The sequence below is a fragment of the Pecten maximus genome, chromosome 9 (assembly GCF_902652985.1).
Source record: "Pecten maximus chromosome 9, xPecMax1.1, whole genome shotgun sequence".
NCBI lineage: Eukaryota > Metazoa > Mollusca > Bivalvia > Pectinida > Pectinidae > Pecten > Pecten maximus.
In genome coordinates this window covers 43,375,777-43,397,926 of record NC_047023.1, presented here as the reverse complement: position 1 = coordinate 43,397,926, position 22,150 = coordinate 43,375,777, and the positions used below count along the sequence as shown (strand labels likewise).

Here is a 22,150-nt window from a genome sequence, read left to right as displayed (position 1 = left end):
AATTATCTACAGATACACCAACTACCAAATTATCTACAGATACACCAACCACCAAATTATCTACAGATACACCAACCACCAAATTATCTACAGATACACCAACCACCAAATTATCTACAGATACACCAACCACCAAATTATCTACAGATACACCAACCACGAAATTATCTACAGATACACCAACCACGAAATTATCTACAGATACACCAACCACCAAATTATCTACAGATACACCAACCACCAAATTATCTACAGTTACACCAACCACCAAATTATCTACAGATACACCAACCACCAAATAATCAAGATTTCTGTAGGGGACATCACCAGTTACACCAACCACCAAATTATCTACAGATACACCAACCACCGAATCATCTACAGATACACCAACTACCAAATTATCTACAGATACACCAACCACCAAATTATCTACAGATACACCAACCACCAAATTATCTACAGATACACCAACTACCAAATCATCTACAGTTACACCAACTACCAAATTATCTACAGATACACCAACCACCAAATTATCTACAGATACACCAACCACCAAATTATCTACAGATACACCAACCACCAAATTATCTACAGATACACCAACTACCAAATTATCTACAGTTACACCAACTACCAAATTATCTACAGATACACCAACCACCAAATTATCTACAGTTACACCAACCACCAAATTATCTACAGATACACCAACCACCAAATTATCTACAGATACACCAACCACCAAATTATCTACAGATACACCAACCACCAAATTATCTACAGATACACCAACTACCAAATCATCTACAGTTACACCAACTACCAAATTATCTACAGATACACCAACCACCAAATTATCTACAGATACACCAACCACCAAATTATCTACAGATACACCAACCACCAAATTATCTACAGATACACCAACCACCAAATTATCTACAGATACACCAACCACCAAATTATCTACCGATACACCAACCACCAAATTATCTACAGATACACCAACCATCAAATCACCTAGATTTCTGTAGGGGACATCACCAGTTACACCAACCACCAAATTATCTACAGTTACACCAACCACCAAATCACCTAGATTTCTGTATGGGACATCACCAGTTACACCAACCACCAAATCATCTACAGTTACACCAACCACCAAATCACCTAGATTTCTGTCGGGGACATGACCAGTTACACGAGTCACAAATCATCAAGATTTCTGTCAAAGCTTGATTTGATAATTTCACTTCTGAAAAATTGTCATAATTTTGTCTCACACAAATCAACGCCACCATGGCATTGTGATCGTAATTGCTTGTGACTAATATAACAGTCGGTTCGCTATGTGAACACGATATTTAGAAATGCATATTCTTTCTACCAATGCTTAGGTATGAAAGATCAATTATATTATGTACAAAATAAGTCGCGTTCTTCGTGGTCGGGCCCCTTTGTCGGTTATTTGTTCATTCTGAACAGACGGTACTAGGGAATTTATAGAAGTAATTAGGTGTATTTGGTGTTTGTAGGATTGTATAGGGTTTAATATGCTTTTCGTAACAGCTGATAAATGGATCGAGTTTCTATTGATTTTTGCCCTGCTTAACTTAGAACAGGCATCACAGATTCTCGCTGTTTTTGTTCTTTTTTTGTCAGAATTCAGCTTTAAACTAAATTCGCCATAACTGGGTCGAATTCGGTCATCAAGAGATGGAGCATGCATTGTATATACGTTGTTGTACTTTAGATACGTCGTCTTGGAATTTAAAGTTCTATTTTTGTGGATATGAGGAAGCGTTTCATAAGCGTAAGGATATTAGAAAAAGATATGTCAAGTTGACTAGACATTTGAACAACTGTTACATTGTTTGTGACTGATATATAAACAAATCGATTGATATTTAGTTGAATTATGTCGCTTTATTTTGTAGCTATGAATTGTGAAGTAGTTCTCAAATCCGAATGTAAACATATACACTGCAAATATGAATTGTCGGCTAGTTCAAATATAATACATACGTGTAAAAATGAATCTTTTAGCACAATGACATGAAACATTTTATTTGGGGTTAGAACATCTTTTATGTGCCGATAATTCATTAAATTGAACAAAAGTGAATGTTTTCACATGTAGTGTACATGTACAATAATCGATAAATCCGCTAATTACATATTATCAAAAATCAAATAGCATTATTAATACGTCTAGATTTATATAAACAAATTAAAATGTTGTTTTTGTTAAGTGAAAACCTGGCAACATTAAATGAAAACGAAGAAGAAACACCTGTATAACTGTATTTGATGATTTACCTGGTATGCGATATTGGCATTACGGTTTTATGCACTGTTTCATGATTTTGGTTTGTTTTGATTATAAAGGTCATCAATGGAATATGAAAGTAGGGATTTAATACAATTATTAATCATGCATATTTTTCTTTCTCTCGTAATAACATTTAAGAAATATATAGATTGTTGTAATAATCTTATCTACATTAATTTAACATGTACATACTTTTCATATGCATAATAGTCTGATTTACTGATGGAAAATAAACAATAATTAGTACATGTATGCCTCTTGACAAGGTAAAGTATATTTTCAATGTCAAAGTCAATATCCTATCCAGAAGGAAATTTTATTGGAGTTTTTATCAAAAGTGTATTTTTTTACCATTAACATGTGTTGAAAACGTACAATTTAAAAAGCCATGTTTTTCTAGATAGGAAGTAGATAGGAAGTCTTGGAAACTGATATTTTTCCTTCACCTAAAACACCGTAATACCATGGGGAGACGAATTCAATCTAATTTGAATCCGGCACAATTAAAAGATCTAACTTGTGTTTATATGGACACGGTATTCGTGTATGAAATTTTATCATTTCCTTGAACGTCTCTAAAACCTTCGATTATGAATTCCCTCAGACAGCATGCAGTTCCCAAATCGGTTTTGTCAAATCCCACGGAGACTGAGAGCCGTCTTTGGCAGATACTTTAGCATAGCGAGTTTTGGCTAGAATATAATTTAATTTGATTAACTTGGAACATTAAAGGTAACGGAAAGAAAGATAAATAAATTATACCGACGAATTGGAATGTAGGAACTAGATTTTCGTATGTCTCTTCTAGGTCGTGTATGGTCCGTTTCCAGACATTGGGTCTCCTTAAAGTAAGTCTTTGGGTCCCTATTGTCTCTATTACGGCACTAGATAGTATAAAAGGGTCTATATGTGTCGGAAGCATGTTCAACTTGAAAAAATATAAATATATGTGTAAATAAATAACATTAACACAAAACAAAGTAAAACAATAAAGGCTATTATTTTCATAAGTCTAACATGTACGTACTTCATGGCATATAGTTTAACAAAAAGAGCAAGCATTATATTAATAGCATATTCTCATTTTTAGAAAAAAAAGTGTTACTATGGACAATTTTGACCGGTTAAGCTAACAATGCTGTTTATGGAGGAAGCCTGTCTCTCACTTACAGTATTAGGTATACTTCCTCATTGTCCACAGGGTCTAGACATAAGGGGCTCACTTTAAATAACAAGTGGACGTTAAGATTTATGAACTGACCACCTATAGACATGAAAACTGACCAGTGCGTATTGTATTCTAATACGGCCATACATGGCGCTGTATACATGATATCTGTTCAAGGGGTTTAAATACGACAACAACGATAATGATAAGATTTCAACGGATTGGGCCGAAAATCCGTGACATGCAAAATGAATATGTCAACCTTGGAAGAGCGTGAATTCAGTTGTACATTTAAACTCTACATTCTTATAAGCTCCAGGGTGTTTATTATCTAACCTTGGCTTCTATACATATGATTACGTTAACGCCACTCAGATAGCTAATTGTGCTGAAACCCCTGAGACGTTTTGTGTTGGATAATTCTATAGCGATCCAGTGCCACATTTAACCCCCTGGCTTCACACGAGATTTACGGATCGTTTACCTCAGCTGTCAAAAAGGCAATGCTATGTTTACTTACATAGAGCAGCACACGGAGACCTAGCTCGTATCCATATTCTCATAATGTATGATACACTAGGCTTTGTACAAACAACGACAGCAAAATCAGCAGCAGCAGCAGCAGCAACGACAACGACGATGACGATGACGACCCTTCATGATGATGTCTGAACATCCTACATGTATATCTGACCATAAATACCTTTATAACCACACCCCATATATGGTGAAATGGCGTTTTTAACGACTGTTTGTACTCTGAAATCTGTTACATAATTCGGAATGTTTCCCTCTCTTGTCTGTGTGTAAGTGACGAGATGATAATATGTGAATCGCCCTTTCTCGTCAATCCAGTCCGCCAGGGTATTGTTCTCATATACTGAGATTAAGCCGTAAAGGGATGCTTATACCAACTTTTAAATTAATGCATTTAAAGCCCCTAGCGCATTTAATCCGTTTTTAGTGGCATGATTCTTGGGGAAAATTCGATTTTGGATCAAAATTCTGACATTTATCTGCGCAATCACCGTTTGATATGATTTGGTAAATCTAGGACAGAGTTTTATGATACCAGTGGGCTTGTTTTATTACTTACTACCATGACATACACGAACAATAGCTCTGGCAGAGTTACGAATATAAACTAGGTATAATGTGGAATGTTATGCGTGTATATTGTTAAATCTTTTGATGATACAACGAACCTACAACTCTAAACACGTAACATCAGCCGATGAACACGCCTTTTTGTATTTTAATATCTCGTTTTAACATCTATATGTATTTATAGTCAAGAAAAATATTATGATCTCCGAGGTAAGCTGATTTGCTTGAATGACTTTGGGTGTTTTACATCTATTTCACGTCTTATGACTCGAGACCGGTTTTTTGATTTGTTTTGATTTTTGACAAAACACAGGTTTCTTTTGGTAACTTGTTTGTGTTCTAAGCTATTTATCTGTATCCTATTGGCAGAATTCTTCAAATGTAACTTTCACCAGATGCGAAAAGCAACCAATGAGCTCAGAATGAGACTGGAAATGGACGTAATTGTTCGACTATAGAAAGGGAGAGATGGACTAAATCTTTGATTTAATAAATTTGGGAAAGTTTGGATAAAACGTAGCATGCATGGTACCGTATACCTCGGAACTAAACGTCCACCAGCAGAGTACCGGTAAACATCGGGACTAAACGTCCACCAGCAGGGTACCGGTAAACATTGGGACTAAACGTCCACCAGCAGGGTACCGGTAAACATTGGGACTAAACGTCCACCAGCAGGGTACCGGTAAACATCGGGGCTAAACGTCCACCAGCAGAGTACCGGTAAACATCGGGGCTAAACGTCCACCAGCAGAGTACCGGTAAACATCGGGACTAAACGTCCACCAGCAGGGTACCGGTAAACATCGGGGCTAAACGTCCACCAGCAGAGTACCGGTAAACATCGGGGCTAAACGTCCACCAGCAGGGTACCGGTAAACATCGGGGCTAAACGTCCACCAGCAGAGTACCGGTAAACATCGGGACTAAACGTCCACCAGTAGAGTACCGGTAAACATCGGGGCTAAACGTCCACCAGCAGGGTACCGGTAAACATCGGGGCTAAACGTCCACCAGCAGAGTACCGGTAAACATCGGGGCTAAACGTCCACCAGCAGAGTACCGGTAAACATCGGGGCTAAACGTCCACCAGCAGGGTACCGGTAAACATCGGGACTAAACGTCCACCAGCAGGGTACCGGTAAACATCGGGGTTAAACGTCCACCAGCAGAGTACCGGTAAACATCGGGGCTAAACGTCCACCAACAGGGTACCGGTAAACATCGGGGCTAAACGTCCACCAGCAGGGTACCGGTAAACATCGGGGCTAAACGTCCACCAGCAGGGTACCGGTAAACGTCGGGGTTAAACGTCCACCAGCAGAGTACCGGTAAACATCGGGGCTAAACGTCCACCAGCAGGGTACCGGTAAACATCGGGACTAAACGTCCACCAGCAGGGTACCGGTAAACATCGGGGCTAAACGTCCACCAGCAGGGTACCGGTAAACGTCGGGGTTAAACGTCCACCAGCAGAGTACCGGTAAACATCGGGGTTAAACGTCCACCAGCAGGGTACCGGTAAACATCAGGACTAAACGTCCACCAGCAGAGTACCGGTAAACATCGGGACTAAACCTCCACCAGTAGGGTACCGGTAAACATCGGGACTAAACGTCCACCAGCAGGGTACCGGTAAACATTGGGACTAAACGTCCACCAGCAGGGTACCGGTAAACATTGGGACTAAACGTCCACCAACAGAGTACCGGTAAACATCGGGGCTAAACGTCCACCAGCAGGGTACCGGTAAACATCGGGGCTAAACGTCCACCAGCAGGGTACCGGTAAATATCGGGACTAAACGTCCACCAGCAGGGTACCGGTAAACATCGGGGCTAAACGTCCACCAGCAGAGTACCGGTAAACATCGGGACTAAACGTCCACCAGCAGAGTACCGGTAAACATCGGGTTAAACGTCCACCAGCAGGGTACCGGTAAACATTGGGACTAAACGTCCACTGACAGGGTACCGGTAAACATCGGGGTTAAACGTCCACCAGCAGGGTACCGGTAAACATCGGGCCTACACGTCCACTAGCAGAGTACCGGTAAACATCGGGGTTAAACGTCCACCAGCAGGGTACCGGTAAACATCGGGGTTAAACGTCCACCAGCAGGGTACCGGTAAACATCGGGGTTAAACGTCCACCAGCAGGGTACCGGTAAACATCGGGACTAAACGTCCACCAGTAGAGTATCGGTAAACATCAGGACTAAACGTCCACCAGCAGGGTACCGGTAAACATCGGGACTAAACGTCCACCAGCAGAGTACCGGTAAACATCGGGACTAAACGTCCACCAGCAGGGTACCGGTAAACATCGGGACTAAACGTCCACCAGCAGGGTACCGGTAAACATTGGGACTAAACGTCCACCAGCAGGGTACCGATAAACATCAGGGCTAAACGTCCACCAGCATGGTACCGGTAAACATCGGGGCTAAACGTCCACCAGCAGAGTACCGGTAAACATCGGGACTAAACGTCCACCAGCAGAGTACCGGTAAACATCGGGACTAAACGTCCACCAGCAGGGTACCGGTAAACATCGGGGTTAAACGTCCACCAGCAGAGTACCGGTAAACATCGGGACTAAACGTCCACCAGCAGGGTACCGGTAAACATCGGGACTAAACGTCTACCAGTAGAGTACCGGTAAACATTGGGACTAAACGTCCACTTACAGAGTACCGGTAAATATCGGGACTAAACGTCCACCAGCAGAGTATCGGTAAACATCGAGGCTAAACGTCCACCAGCAGAGTACCGGTAAACATCGGGACTAAACGTCCACCAGTAGAGTACCGGTAAACATCGGGACTAAACGTCCACCAGTAGAGTACCGGTAAACATTGGGACTAAACGTCCACCAGTAGAGTATCGGTAAACATCAGGACTAAACGTCCACCAGCAGGGTACCGGTAAACATTGGGACTAAACGTCTACCAGTAGAGTACCGGTAAACATCGGGACTAAACGTCTACCAGTAGAGTACCGGTAAACATCGGGGTTAAACGTCCACCAACAGAGTACCGGTAAACATCGGGACTAAACGTCCACCAGCAGAGTACCAGTAAACATCGGGACTAAACGTCCACCAACAGAGTACCGGTAAACATCGGGACTAAACGTCCACCAGCAGAGTACCGGTAAACATCGGGGCTAAACGTCCACCAGCAGGGTACCGGTAAACATCGGGGTTAAACGTCCACCAACAGAGTACCGGTAAACATCGGGGCTAAACGTCCACCAGCAGGGTACCGGTAAACATTGGGACTAAACGTCTACCAGTAGAGTATCGGTAAACATCAGGACTAAACGTCCACTAACAGAGTACCGGTAAACATCGGGGCTAAACGTCCACTAACAGAGTACCGGTAAACATTGGGACTAAACGTCTACCAGTAGAGTACCGGTAAACATCGGGACTAAACGTCCACCAGTAGAGTACCGGTAAACATCGGGACTAAACGTCCACTAACAGAGTACCGGTAAACATCGGGACTAAACGTCCACCAGCAGGGTACCGGTAAACATCGGGGCTAAACGTCCACCAGCAGAGTACCGGTAAACATCGGGACTAAACGTCCACCAGTAGAGTACCGGTAAACATCGGGGTTAAAAGTCCACCAGCAGAGTACCGGTAAACATCGGGACTAAACGTCCACCAACAGGGTTTGCCATCAAGCCATCTCAAGCGATCGCACAATGACGACCAAACACCAGTTTTTAATATTTAAAATTGAGTTATAGATACAGTATAAACTCATTAACGGTTGATTGTCATGCCGGTCTCTCATGTAATTACTTACGCCAGGTTGTCTCTTTATGCATCAGGGTCTATTATAACATGTTCTGTTTGGTATTCAAAGCATAAACAACGAACAATACTAGTCGAAATAAGTTAATTTCACTCCCGTAAAACCATAAAATAAAAATACATGAAACGATGTTAACGACGACTGGGAATCCCAAATAGATTGTAAATGACCATCGGAAGGACAGAGTGCTGAACAGCCAAGTCCAGTACTGTACTATTGTCTATGGTGACGATTACTAAAGGACTAAATTGTTACACGTGCTATCTCAGTTGTACAAATTGACGTCGACAGTTTGTGCTACATCTTTTAAATTAACTGAAAACGTCATAGAAAATGAAGGTTAACAAATGCAAAAATAAGAAATATTTCAGTTGTGTCTGGAATTGGTGGTCTATTGTGACTTTTACAATGTGTCAGGAAACACTTATCGCTGTGAGGTAGCCATCGCCGAAAATCGAAAGTGACAGAAAATGTTTCTGCCTTCGTCGAATAAATCATCACAGATAATCTCATTCCATGAGCCAATTATGTGTGGTGTGTGGTCGGGTTAGTTGGAAGGTGTGTGTGTGTGTGTGTGTGTGTTTTTGGGAGTGGAACACGAAGGCTGTGGTTGGACGATTGGGGATTTGAACGGCGATGCAGGGATGGGGATTAGGAAGGTTATGATGAGTTTGTGAAGATGATGGTGTATTTTCAGAAGGACATGCTATGTTTGAGGGATTTGATGAAGGGCTCTTTGTGTGTATGATTTATTGACTTTGATTTAACCGACGCCATGGTGATAACCATATCAGTCAGTAAGCGCTGTATTAGGATGTATCTTTGTTATAGGTTCGATTTCGCTAGTTATGTTGTATTCCCCATCATTTCGGCGTGCAGATCACTTGCCTTGTCAACACGCCACACTAGAAATGACCTACCTACCATGCCATTCGATAATTTTCGATATATTTCCGGATTTTTGAGTTTAAAGTTATCATGTTGAAGGCGTTATCGTAAGTTGGTGTTGTAAAAAGTAGTTCCCATAAGACAAGTTGAGTTCCTTGAGACCAACCATACGACCGCCTGCCTCCTGAGATTGATCTATATGTCAAAGCGTTTTAAGTTAACCCAACTAAAAATCTGTTTCTGTACAAAATCCTGAGCTGCTTGGGTCAATGTAATTCAAGTTTCCTTACTAAAAGTTGGTCTCTTGTCGCTTTGCATTGTTTTATAGGTACATGTATGAACGGCAAAGGTCATGGCCACAGTTTCTAAAAATAGAAAGTTGGCTCCATCTTTTATATCTTTATCATTTCTCTGCTAAAACAGCTGATTTATTGTCATTTACCTTTCAATCATGTCATCAAGTTTTTCTACCTTTTAAATGTATACTCAATATTCATTTTTAGAGGTGTTTTTAATTTTTACATATCTTTCTAAAAGCACTTCTTGTGTACTTTTACAACATGCCAACAATCTTTGGACTCCTGTGGATTTTGTAATGTGAGAAACGTCTATCTAATTGGGATTATAGGGACTGGTTATAATGACAGCATGCATACGTTTCCAAGCAAACGGTAGGGTTAGAGTTTATGTTGCTATTTCTGGCGTTAAAGGGACCTTCACTTCCCATTCATAGCATACCAAATTCAAGGTACATATCCTGATGAAAAAGTTACATTGTTTCATGTACAATCTCCTCTTTCCTGTCTCATATTGATTAGAAACAAACAAAGCATAAACATTGGAATAAAACTGAATTCAGAATGTTACAAAAGCTTTAAACTTTCAGCACAGCTTACCGTTACCCATATGCCCCTACGTCAAACATTACTTATTCATTCTATTTTTGTTGCAGTGTCCGGGTACTCGTCAAAGCGCCGGGTTCTTGTCCCAAACTTTTTACCCACAAAAACGAATGTCACCGTCCATATGGGAGAATTAGCTGTTCTTCAGTGCAAGATCCGGAATCTCGGACCAAAACAGGTAAATCGTTTGATGCTATTGATGGAGTTACTTAATGTTTATACCGAAAAAAATGTGATATTTACTCAAAGATCAGTATTACAATAATTGTTTACACTAATATTGATGACATTTATCCAATGTTTACACTAGAATTGATGACATGTATCCAGTGTTTATACTAATATTGATGACATGTATCCAATGTTTACACTAGTATTGATGACATTTATCCAATGTTTACACTAGAATTGATGTCATTTATTTAATGTTTACACTAGTATTGGTGACACTTATCCAATGTTTACACTGGTATTGGTGACATTTATCCAATGTTTACACTGGTATTGATGACATTTATCCAATGTTTACACTAGTATTGATGACATTTATCCAATGTTTACACTGGTATTGATGACATTTATCCATTGTTTACACAGATTATGATGACGTTGAAGATATCTCAACAATGATATTATATAACGCTTATTAACAGTTATATCAATGATATATCGATGACGTCATCACGTCTGAGGGAACACATGTGTACAAAACCACTAATGATACGTAACTGATATACACACGCCCTTCACGTGCCTGAGGGTATACTCTTCTGTACGTAGCTATCACGTACGTGTCTGCACGGGCATGCGCAAGATAAAATGACAACACATCAGTGCAATGACAGACCAAATTCCAACAGGAAACAAACACATGCTTTAGTACCCTTCGCCTCATACTATATATCTAGATTGTTATAATTACTTCCAGAATACAAATTGTCTGCCAATAGTATGCAGTAATAAATCTTTCCCTCGGTCGTTCCGTCATTCCCGGCAGCGACAGAGGTTTACAGACGGTTTGGCTTTATTACTCAAAAGCTAATTCAGTTTCGTTCATTATGTTTTGTTTACCTTGGAAAACAACACAATTGACAGATAAGCTACTTAAAGGAAATTTGGCACTACATCATACCCCGCCGAGTTTCTGACAAGAAACCTCTTTCAGGTGTAGTTTTAGTACTATGTCTCTAGTTCGAACGATTACGGATATAGTCGTTCAATAAGATATAACACGGATGGTGCTTTTTCATCTTTAGTTTTAAAATATACCGATACGACTTGTTACGGCAGGATGAATGTATTATCTAAATGAAAACATGCCCAACCGTTCTAGAGAAAAAGTCATAAACAAAGGTATTTGCAACTTTCGGATAGCTAGGATAGCTATGTTCACTTGCTTCTCTTGAAGTCTGTAATTGAACTAATTTGGGTTGATTTTACACTCAGAACTTTGGGACGCAAGGCATCTGTCCTACAAGGCTTACTATCATCTTCTTGCATTCTTATATAAAGGCAATCACGGGGAATTCTATCTAATTAAGTTTGATGCGTTTGTTAGCAAGAAAGCGGTTAATTTTAACAGGTTTGTAGTGCAAACACAGTAAGACTAGAGGTGATGTGTGTGTCGTCCCTCTCGCTCCTCTATTTGAACGTGGTGTTAGCTCAGTAGGTCCCTAAGACGAATTTAATGTTCATCATACTGTGAATGTCACCACACTGAGTACAAACACGTGCACATGAACGAGAACTTGGTGTATCTCTATAGAAATAAACATGTGTGGCGATAACATAATTTGACCTTCAATGAAAAAGGTTATAGGTTCAATCGGTGGTTAATTAGCATATCAATCTAAGTGACGTATTGACAGGTAATGTTTCCTAGCGTCATAGGTTGCAGGCAGGGTATCTAAAAACATAATGTGGTCTGGTTGTTAGTAATGATTTTATTCATACATCATTTACATTTCTTTGAATCTTGTCATGTGACCTGATGTCATTGTTATTTACTCTGATATTAATAATTATTTGGTTACGATTTTCGTTACACATATTACGTAACGCAGATTGATATATTCTATGGAAAAAATAATGGTCGAGAAATGGGATATCATAGATAAATATTTGTTAGTTTGGACGAGTGATATTAGTTAAAAAAGATTTGATAACCACTATCCCAGTTCTCATTTCGAAAACTTGGCATTATAAGACGCTTTCTCTTCCTCAACGCCTAGTCGTCTTCTCCTTACACGCTTTTTTTCACCAGTCTCTATGTAAATTTATCTTTCCTTATCATTTAACCCACATTTTATCGGTTCCAAGTTAGAATATGGTTTCTTTCTTTCTTTGTGTTTTTGCTTGTCTCTTTCTTTATTTCCTTTCTCCAATGTAATATTTCTGAAACAGACTTATATAGGTTTAGACACACATACGGCAAACTCTGAACACTATAGCTTTCGCCGAACCCATTAACGGAGAGCTGCTAGCTTCATATTGATGTTGAAGTTTATTTCTTTGGGAGTACCTGATACAGGAATTGCTGTATCCTTAGACTGCAACAGCGGGTTTTATAAGCGATATCACATGAGTTTTATTAGTTATAACTGTAACCACACAAATGTAACTGTATATTTACGCTGTCTTTATGATACCTGTGACATCTTACGAAGTTACGAATTCACGTCTGCTGCAGTTTCATGTGTCATCGGTATAATATATTTTGCCAAACGAGTCTAGAACTGGAATAGTTATGGGAAATATCTTTGCTCAATCTACACAACATGACATTATAAAGCTCCCGTATTTCTCAGTCGGGAAACATTTCAAACACAGAGCTTTCATCAGACCAGCCATGCGTCGTCTCAAGGACACTAATGTAACTCCCCTGTAAACTTCTGATCGTGATATGAGGCCGGGGATATGATGAACCTGTTGAGGACAAGAACGAGGAGGGGGTACTTGTTTTTATTGGGACACAACATGTGGGTTAGTGGGATCATATGAGGACGAGTGTCTCGGGGATATTTACAGCCAGTGTTTTATGAGGACGGGTGTCTAGGGAATTTTTTACAGCCAGTGTCAGTCAGGGTCATATGAGGACGGGTGTCTAGGGGATACCGACAGTCAGGGTCATATGAGGACAGGTATCTAGGGGATACCAACAGCCATGGTCATATGAGGACAGGTACATTTTGTACCTAGGGGATAACAACAGTCAGGGTCATATGAGGACGAGTGTCTAGGGGACACCAACAGCCAGGGCCATATGAGGACGGGTGTCTAGGGGATACCAACAATCAGGGTCATGTGAGGACAGGTATCTAGGGGATACCAACAGTCAGGGTCATATGAGGACGGGTGTCTAGGGGACACCAACAGTCAGGGTCATATGAGGACGGGTGTCTAGGGGACACCAACAGTCAGGGTCATATGAGGACGAGTGTCTAGGGGACACCAACAGCCAGGGCCATATGAGGACGGGTGTCTAGGGGATACCGACAGTCAGGGTCATATGAGGACAGGTATCTAGGGGATACCAACAGCCAGGGCCATATGAGGACGAGTGTCTAGGGGACACCAACAATCAGGGTCATATGAGGAAGGATATCTAGGGGATAACAACAGTCAGGGTCATATGAGGACAGGTGTCTAGGGGATACCAACAGTCAGGGTCATATGAGGACGGGTGTCTAGGGGATAACAACAGTCAGGGTCATATGAGGACAGATCTTTAAGGGATACCTACAGCGAGTGTAATATTGGTGACAATACCAGAGTAAGGAGGAAAGAAACGTATTTGAAATTACCACAGCAGATCGTTTTTGTTTATTTTATATCCCAAAGTAGAATGTCTTGATGAAAGCTCTGATTTCACCGAAGACTTTTCTGAATCTTTTATTTGCCTCTAAGATCAACATGTTATGAACTCCGTCAGGGTTAGTGATTGGGTTCTCTAATGACTCGATACCAGAAGACATCTGAGAAATCATACCCGATAACACAGGGGCGGGGAGCAATCATTAGTCCCCTCGTACGATAGGCCATGAGATCCAAGGGGCGGGGAACAATCATTAGTCCCCTCGCACGATAGGCCATGAGATCCAAGGGGCGGGGAGCAATCATAAGTCCCCTCGTACGATAGGCCATGAGATCCAAGGGGCGGGGAGCAGTCATTAGTCCCCTCCTACGATAGGCCATGAGATCCAAGGGGCGGGGAGCAGTCATTAGTCCCCTCCTACGATAGGCCATGAGATCCAAGGGGCGGGGAGCAATCATTAGTCCCCTCGTACGATAGGCCATGAGATCCAAGGGGCGGGGAGCAGTCATTAGTCCCCTCCTACGATAGGCCATGAGATCCAAGGGGCGGGAAGCAATCATTAGTCCCCTCGTACGATAGGCCATGAGATCCAAGGGGCGGGGAGCAGTCATTAGGCCCCTCCTACGATAGGCCATGAGATCCAAGGGGCGGGGAGCAATCATTAGTCCCCTCGTACGATAGGCCATGAGATCCAAGGGGCGGGGAGCAGTCATTAGTCCCCTCGTACGATAGGCCATGAGATCCAAGGGGCGGGGAGCAGTCATTAGTCCCCTCGTACGATAGGCCATGAGATCCAAGGGGCGGGGAGCAATCATTAGTCCCCTCGCACGATAGGCCATGAGATCCAAGGGGCGGGGAGCAATCATTAGTCCCCTCGTACGATAGGCCATGAGATCCAGGAGGTGTATTTATTTCCATCTCTCAAATGGGTAGAACCCGGAAAGAAAGACATACACAAAACAAGCATTGAGATAGAGATTTACAGAAAGGAAGGGGCAAGTGACTGGGCGCGAAGGCGAGGAAGGGGCGAGAGGGGATTTCGTCTCAACCTATGCCCATAAAGGTCAGATTACGCGAGTCAGACAGCGAGGAGAAATTCGCATATAATGTGTACTTTGAGATTTTCAGAATCGATAGAACCCCGTATATCGCCCCGTCTGATCTAGGCCCCGAGGTGTAATACTAGGAAGTGTATCTATCTCCGACCTACAGGGCTAACACGTACGAAGCCTTATAATGTGTATTTATACAAGGCGCGTTCGATTCATTCTCCATTGCTTTTAATTGCACAATTGTGAACAGAAGTTGGCGAACGTCCTGGCCGTGGATAACATAGCTTTACCTCTCGAGATACCATTCAGAATTTGGCGCTCTTACGTTCAATACATAGCTTGTTTAATAGCAGCTCAGTATACATTTTGAAATGTAATATTTCGTAAATCTAACCCTTACCCTTATACATTCGTGTTTTATTTAGATCAATATATAGTAATTGTGGCTCATGCTGATATAAAGAATTGCACATGTAGAAACATTTCTCTCAACAAAATACTTTAATTTACCAAAAAGCATAAAATATTTGCCTTTATAAACAGCTGACCACAAATAACAATTTTAGTACAGTACATTTGTATATCTTATCGATCTATCGACCTATATGGGTTTTGACAACGGTACAATTGATACCATTAGGTAGAGTATACCATACGCAACAGGTATATTCCATTTTGTAAATTCAATGACAAAGCTTCAGCACCCCTGCCCAGAATATCGCACAATTATGAAGACAACTCGTTGTTATCTCCAAAATAATTGACTTGCAAATCCTAATTTTGCAAAATACATTATAAAAATGTAATACAATATATTAGATATTCACTAGAAGGTATTTCAATGCTTATTGGTTTTATTTATCTAATTAGTTTTTAACGAATCGCACGTGGTCGATATAGAACGCTATACGATAAACAGAATTAATACGTTTTAACGTGGGGTACTCAGCAGTGATGATATCAAAATTCTTCCTCATTTCGAAAATATGAATGGACGTCATGTCAGTCGAACATTTATAACGGTGTTGTTAGAGTGTGTAGAATCATGTTAACAGTAAAATAATCCCATAACGAAACGGACCGCCGTCATTATAGTTATCATTTAACCGACACCAATATCCATGGGTCTGTCCTGGCAATCTTCAGATTTTCTCAGACAGATGGATGACGTTCTGGTTCCCCCGCTAAAGTGCTAGAAGTCTAGTTAATTCGGCTACATATATGTTACCACCATTTCGACTGAATAAATGCATGAATTTCCCCACCACGTCCATTAACCTTCTGCGTCGCTTCGGTCCGTGGTCGCGTTCGATACGCATAACCGTCTGATTACAGTTGGTAACTTGTCCGATAGGCGCGCTACATATGAGCTGTAATGGTTTTCATGGCCGGGGTTTCTGGGGTTGACGAATACTGATGCGTCTTGGAGCAGAATAAACGACAATTTTCATTGATGAAATACTGCGATTCGAACAACGACAATGATATTGCTGCTTGATAGTTTCCTTTATACTAGTAAAACCTATGTTGGGGAGTCGTTGGAATCAAATGGATATATACCAAACAACATCTAAAAACAATCGTGGGAATATTGGATTTATTTCAGTGACATCATTATTATCAAGAGACATAGTGAAGGCACCACAATGTATATCACGTGTACCAGCTAAACACCCCATCTGGCAACTTGTGAAAGAGCGTTCATTAAGAGTATACTAGCTCGCAATACACGCGCTAAAAACGGATAAAAAATATAACAGTGTATTAATTGACAAGAAAAAAACTGTATTTAAATCAAACTGGCGATGTCGTCTGGTAAGAATAAGACTGTTAGACAAGTACGAACGAACTTTAGCTTCTTTTTTTATTCATCTGGATACAGTTGTTAAAACTGAAGCATTCCATCTTTGCAACAACATCCATTCATGGATCTTCAACAGAGGCCACTGTCGTTTCGGCTTCTGTTTAAGATATATATACCATGCACCAAAAGGCAGAGTCGCTTCTGTCACGGGAGACTGTCTGACCCCTATCCAAGGAGCTAATAGAATTCAACAATTTCTAACTGTGGTTCCAGTCTTGAACGATAACGATTTTCTGTAGGCAATCAAAGAGAGCATCTACTACCATTATATATAAACCTCCTACCTACAATGGTATCGATCTGTAGTCGACTACTTTTTAAATGTTACGTTCTGACAATGTGTTGCCTGAAGATCGACCGTCTTTTACAAAATACAGTCACACATCTACAAGTACATGCTTTTTGATGTCAATTTAAACTGCCGATAAAACATTTTAGAATTAATTATTTGATGTGAGAAAGAAACTCTGAAAGCCTTCTTTATACTGACTCTATCAGGATATCATCAATTGACGTGACGTCATAATATCGATATAATGTTGCACTGTAACACACACATGGTTCTTCCTTTAAAAAGTTACAGAGCTTTAATATACAGCACATCATTAATGACATTAACCGTCGTGACGTCATATTTCGGCAGAGGAAGCCATTAATTTAGCTTAAATTTGAAATAATGATTCAATATTTTTATTTTGTTTGGGCGATCTCATGATATTAAAAAGAAACATTTATCATCTACCATATATAAACAAAATCCAACGAATAGACAAGAAAACAGAACTCGCCATGACAGCGAGGTATGTACAAAGACATAATTAACACATTGATCATTAAAAACAACAGAGAATACCGGTATAATAACAAAGCCGTGAGCGGAAATATACGAGGGAAAATATATTTGTACGAAGACCATTGAAAAAGTACGAGGGCAAGATCCCAGTTGTTTCATTAGGGCAAGCGTCTTCTGCTTAATCGACGATACCGTCACAATCTAAAATGTACCAGTGTGTTGACGACTGGACACCAGGGGGCTGGTGATGACGCTTAAACGGCCAAACCAACATGACTCATTCATTTTGCATTCGGAAGATATTTTCCACGATCTGTTGGTGCATTTGAAATGGCCCAGCCATGATTTACAGCTGATGAAACATTTCTTTCGCATGCTTAAAGGAGGCGTATGTTAGCATGACGAAAAGTACATCTTACTTCGGGTATGTAATCCGCATGTCCAATAGTACACGGACAAACACAGGGGACAACCAGCACTAGCTTCTGGCCATCAACGGATCGCGATATTGGTAATACGAGACAACATGGTATCCCCAATATTACAGCTGTGACGTCAAACGGATATTGATTACCAAGCAGAAGTTAATGTGGATAAGAAAACACACCATAAATGTTTCAAATCACCTCTGTCAGACTTGGTAGAAGTTTACGATTGTTTGAGTGAGAGTATTTCTGCAGTCTGTCACTGTCCGTTGGTTCATTGTTCCCGGATAATTTGGTCTGGGGACTCTACGCTATACCAGTGTACTCTTGTCTCTCTCTGGGTGTTTTCTCTGTTTCTATGTAGTATATATCTGTTCGTTGGATTTCCCGGACCTAAGACCAGTTTATCACATGTTTCTGTACTTTCTAACGTATGATGTTTCTCCTGTAAGACATTGTTATGAAGACACATAACATGGTGGTATGATATATAACGGTTTGCACTGGCGCTATTGACCTTTCGGTTACGGACCCGCAATGAACAAATCTACACGAGATTGTTTTCGGTAGACAAAAGACAAATCGCCATATACAAACTCCAGCTGTGAAGTGACCATATTAGAGATGAGATAGCCAGCGTCTTTCGTCTGGACAATGGTCGAATGGACAATAAGGACACCTGTCAATCATTGAGGGGTCTGTTGAAGGAAATCGATATTTCTACAGTAGGGCCAAGCGTTTGTTACATCTATAGTAAACCATTCCCAAACATCCGTAATGTTAAACCTACCAACATATGTCGTCCGTATATTGTCTGTAGCAATACTTCCAAAAATATTCAATAAATTTACTTTTTGATGCCTTATTTGCCATCACATAAAAAATTGGTACGCAGATTTCGTTTTGGAAGCCTCAGCCGCTTCTTTGAATGTAACTTGGTGACGTCAATTCACCAACAGAATCTCGAATCAGGAATACATTGGTTATATAGCCTCTAGCAAAACGGAGCCCGTATGCGTCTGATCGTGAGTAGAATCATATGAAGATATACTGGAATTTGTTTAAAAGAAGGAGTAAGTCGATACTGTATGTCCAGAATACCTTATGTGTCTTCACGGTCATTCCATCTTGGACACATGCGTCCCGGAAGCTTGTCACTCGAAATCTTCCATAGAGGAACAATGTCAACCGGACATTTTGTCATCCGGGGATGTTGCCCAGAAACTCGTTCATGTTTGGACTATGTCATCCGGGAATATCTACATCGTCATTCTGTCATTCTAGATCTTTGATATAACAGTTACAAATACACGCTAAACATATTAATACAGATAATTGAATCTCATCATTCTGCACATTTATACGTTTATATATTTTTTCAAAGAGATGCATGTATGAATGAAGAGCATACGTATATTTGTCCATTACACCTATGGTATGGACAGCGTATACACGTGTACCAAAACGATTACAGGTAGAGCTTGATTGTCGAATTTATTTCCACCATATATCTTGTATACGTCTGTTTTATATCAAAACACTTTTTGACAAAGGTTCAATCTTGCATGGACTAAAGGTCACTCACTTATGTTGAGCGAGTACTTGCCTGCAAATGTCACAGTTCTCCCAACGCTACTATATATATTCTATCTGCGTTCTACTGAAATCACCATATGAAAGAAACATGTCTATACCATTTTGGTGGCTATATACAGATTTTGACCGCAGTCGGTCAATGTATATAAATGATTTCTTTTAAACGTCTTTGGTGCCATTCTGTAGTCTTACCCAAAACCCGCAGACCCGTGCTGTTGGCTGTCTGTTCGGTTCGGTGAAGGGTCCCCAGAGACGTCTAAAGGGTCTACATGAGAATGGACGCAGACAAATTTATCCCTACAGAAACAGGCGTCGTAAATGCCGATATAAAATGAATCAGTGATTTAGCACATGCGTATACGTGACGTGCCAATGCACCCATGGGGAGCTCTATTCGATTTCCGTTGGTCAAATTTTGTACAGAAACGTTTCAAACATATCTGCTAGTTTGTTTGGCAGACTATTTGATCCTCGATAAAACTGGAACATGGTGTAGCCTTATAAAGTCAATACTGATTGTTTTGACCATCAAAGCCGTATGGAGTTGTTTGTTCCTAGATCCATATTTGGGAGACCATTACGTTATGTTCGAGGTTTCTAAATCATATTTACATGTATGATTACATTGTTCTTGGTTTATTTAAAAGTACGATTTATTTGTGTACCATTTAAACAACATTTCGACAAGACTGTAATTCTATTTCGAAGCCATAATTTTATATATATAGTTTTGTTGTTTCTATATTCGATTTTTACATTCTATAACCTCTTTTACGATTACAGAAGTTATTGTCGTAGTGTTACCATGGATCATTTCCGTGCGTTGGTGTTAGGTTAGCAATGGTCATTAGAGAAAAGTTGAACTTTTATAGAACAACAAAGCAACTCCCGAATTGAACCAAACCGCATAGTTAACTCAGAGTCGATACAATATAATTATGGTCCGTATGGAACTTCTTTACCATTTTCATGCTCAATGCATATCTAGGTCAAATCTGGGGTAATTCACATCCAAATGAGAGCTACGAAGGTAGCAAAGAAACCACAAGGCCTACCATTTTTATTCAAAAAAGTCTAATTTTATATTTCGCAAGGATATATACGAGATCATGATGACATCACGTTAAAACTTTCTCGTTGTGTACCTCAATCTGCTTCCCTCGGAACATTGTTCTGTACGTTTTTCCAGCAGTAGACGACATCTGTCTCGGAAATCATGATAATCACGGAAATCATGATAATCATTGAAATCATAGTAATCACGGAAATCATGAAAATAAGGGAAATCATGATAATTTCGGAAATCATAAAAAACACGGAAATCATGATACTTTGAAAAAGTCCTTGCATAATTATAATGCAGCGAAAGCTGGCATATTGCTCACTGGAAATGGTAGATTAGCAATGAAGAATCATCACGTTTATCATACATTTGTAAGCTGTCCCTGCTAGTTATACTGTATAGAGAGATTATGATAAACGGCTGGTTTGAAGATAACAGCCATACTCCACTCTGCCATCCCATTAATATATTGTGTTATTCCGTCTGAAGATTCAATGTTTAAATAATAAAACACAAATAAAGTGATTTAAAACACCCTGAATGTAAGAAACAGCCATGTACTTTAAAAAACCCGTCAAACTAAAGCTTGTTAGCCTCATCATTCTCATTGTTATCGCTATCGGACGTTCTCATCAACACATGTCTTATCTCAAACTGATCACATTGAGACCAGGGGTTACCTAAATGTCGTATATCAGGACGTTACAAGGAAGATATGTTATTACACGAGGTCACCTGATGTAATCCTCGTGATTTAAGTCTCACAGCTGTGATTATTCATGGGAACCACGCATGCGCGACTATAATCAGCTAAAGTACCAACTCATTTGGAACTTTGGAAAAAAACGTGGAACGATTTATTATTTCATGCAATTTTCGACAATTGCCTACATTTGATTATATATGGACCAGTGATCATGTACAATGCGAGTGATGGTTTTTAGAACTGGCGTACGTGATTAAGGTTTAATTTGGTTTGTTGATTCAATGTAGCGTAAACTCACTTTAATCATCCAAAATCACGGGAACGATTAGTCATGTAACAAGAAGGACATATTGTATTTAGCTACACGCGACGAATTATCCTGATAGTCAGTTCAGAAATGTTATCCAGCTAAAATGTTAGTACGGCAAAAGAAACCGACTACTATACCTAAATATATACATTGTACCTTAAATGTTGGTACTTTACCTCACCAAATTAGGTGTTAGGCAAATGTCCACAGTGTCTTGGAAGAAAGATATGTGTAATGAAATTTTAGTTATAAAAATATAACGTAATGTCTTTGATAAATATTAGAAAAGGGCACATCA

General features: G+C 40.2%; 1 protein-coding gene across 4 annotated transcripts in view; it reads left to right on the top strand.

The window, feature by feature from the left end:
* Nucleotides 1–22,150, top strand: part of LOC117334133 (zwei Ig domain protein zig-8-like) — a 151,924-nt gene that overhangs the window by 92,330 nt on the left and 37,444 nt on the right. For all 4 annotated transcript variants that reach the window (XM_033893599.1, XM_033893600.1, XM_033893601.1 and 1 more), the window contains one exon: nucleotides 10,280–10,407. In XM_033893599.1, the coding sequence (XP_033749490.1) occupies nucleotides 10,280–10,407 (128 nt within the window). The remainder of the gene's footprint in view (nucleotides 1–10,279; nucleotides 10,408–22,150) is intronic.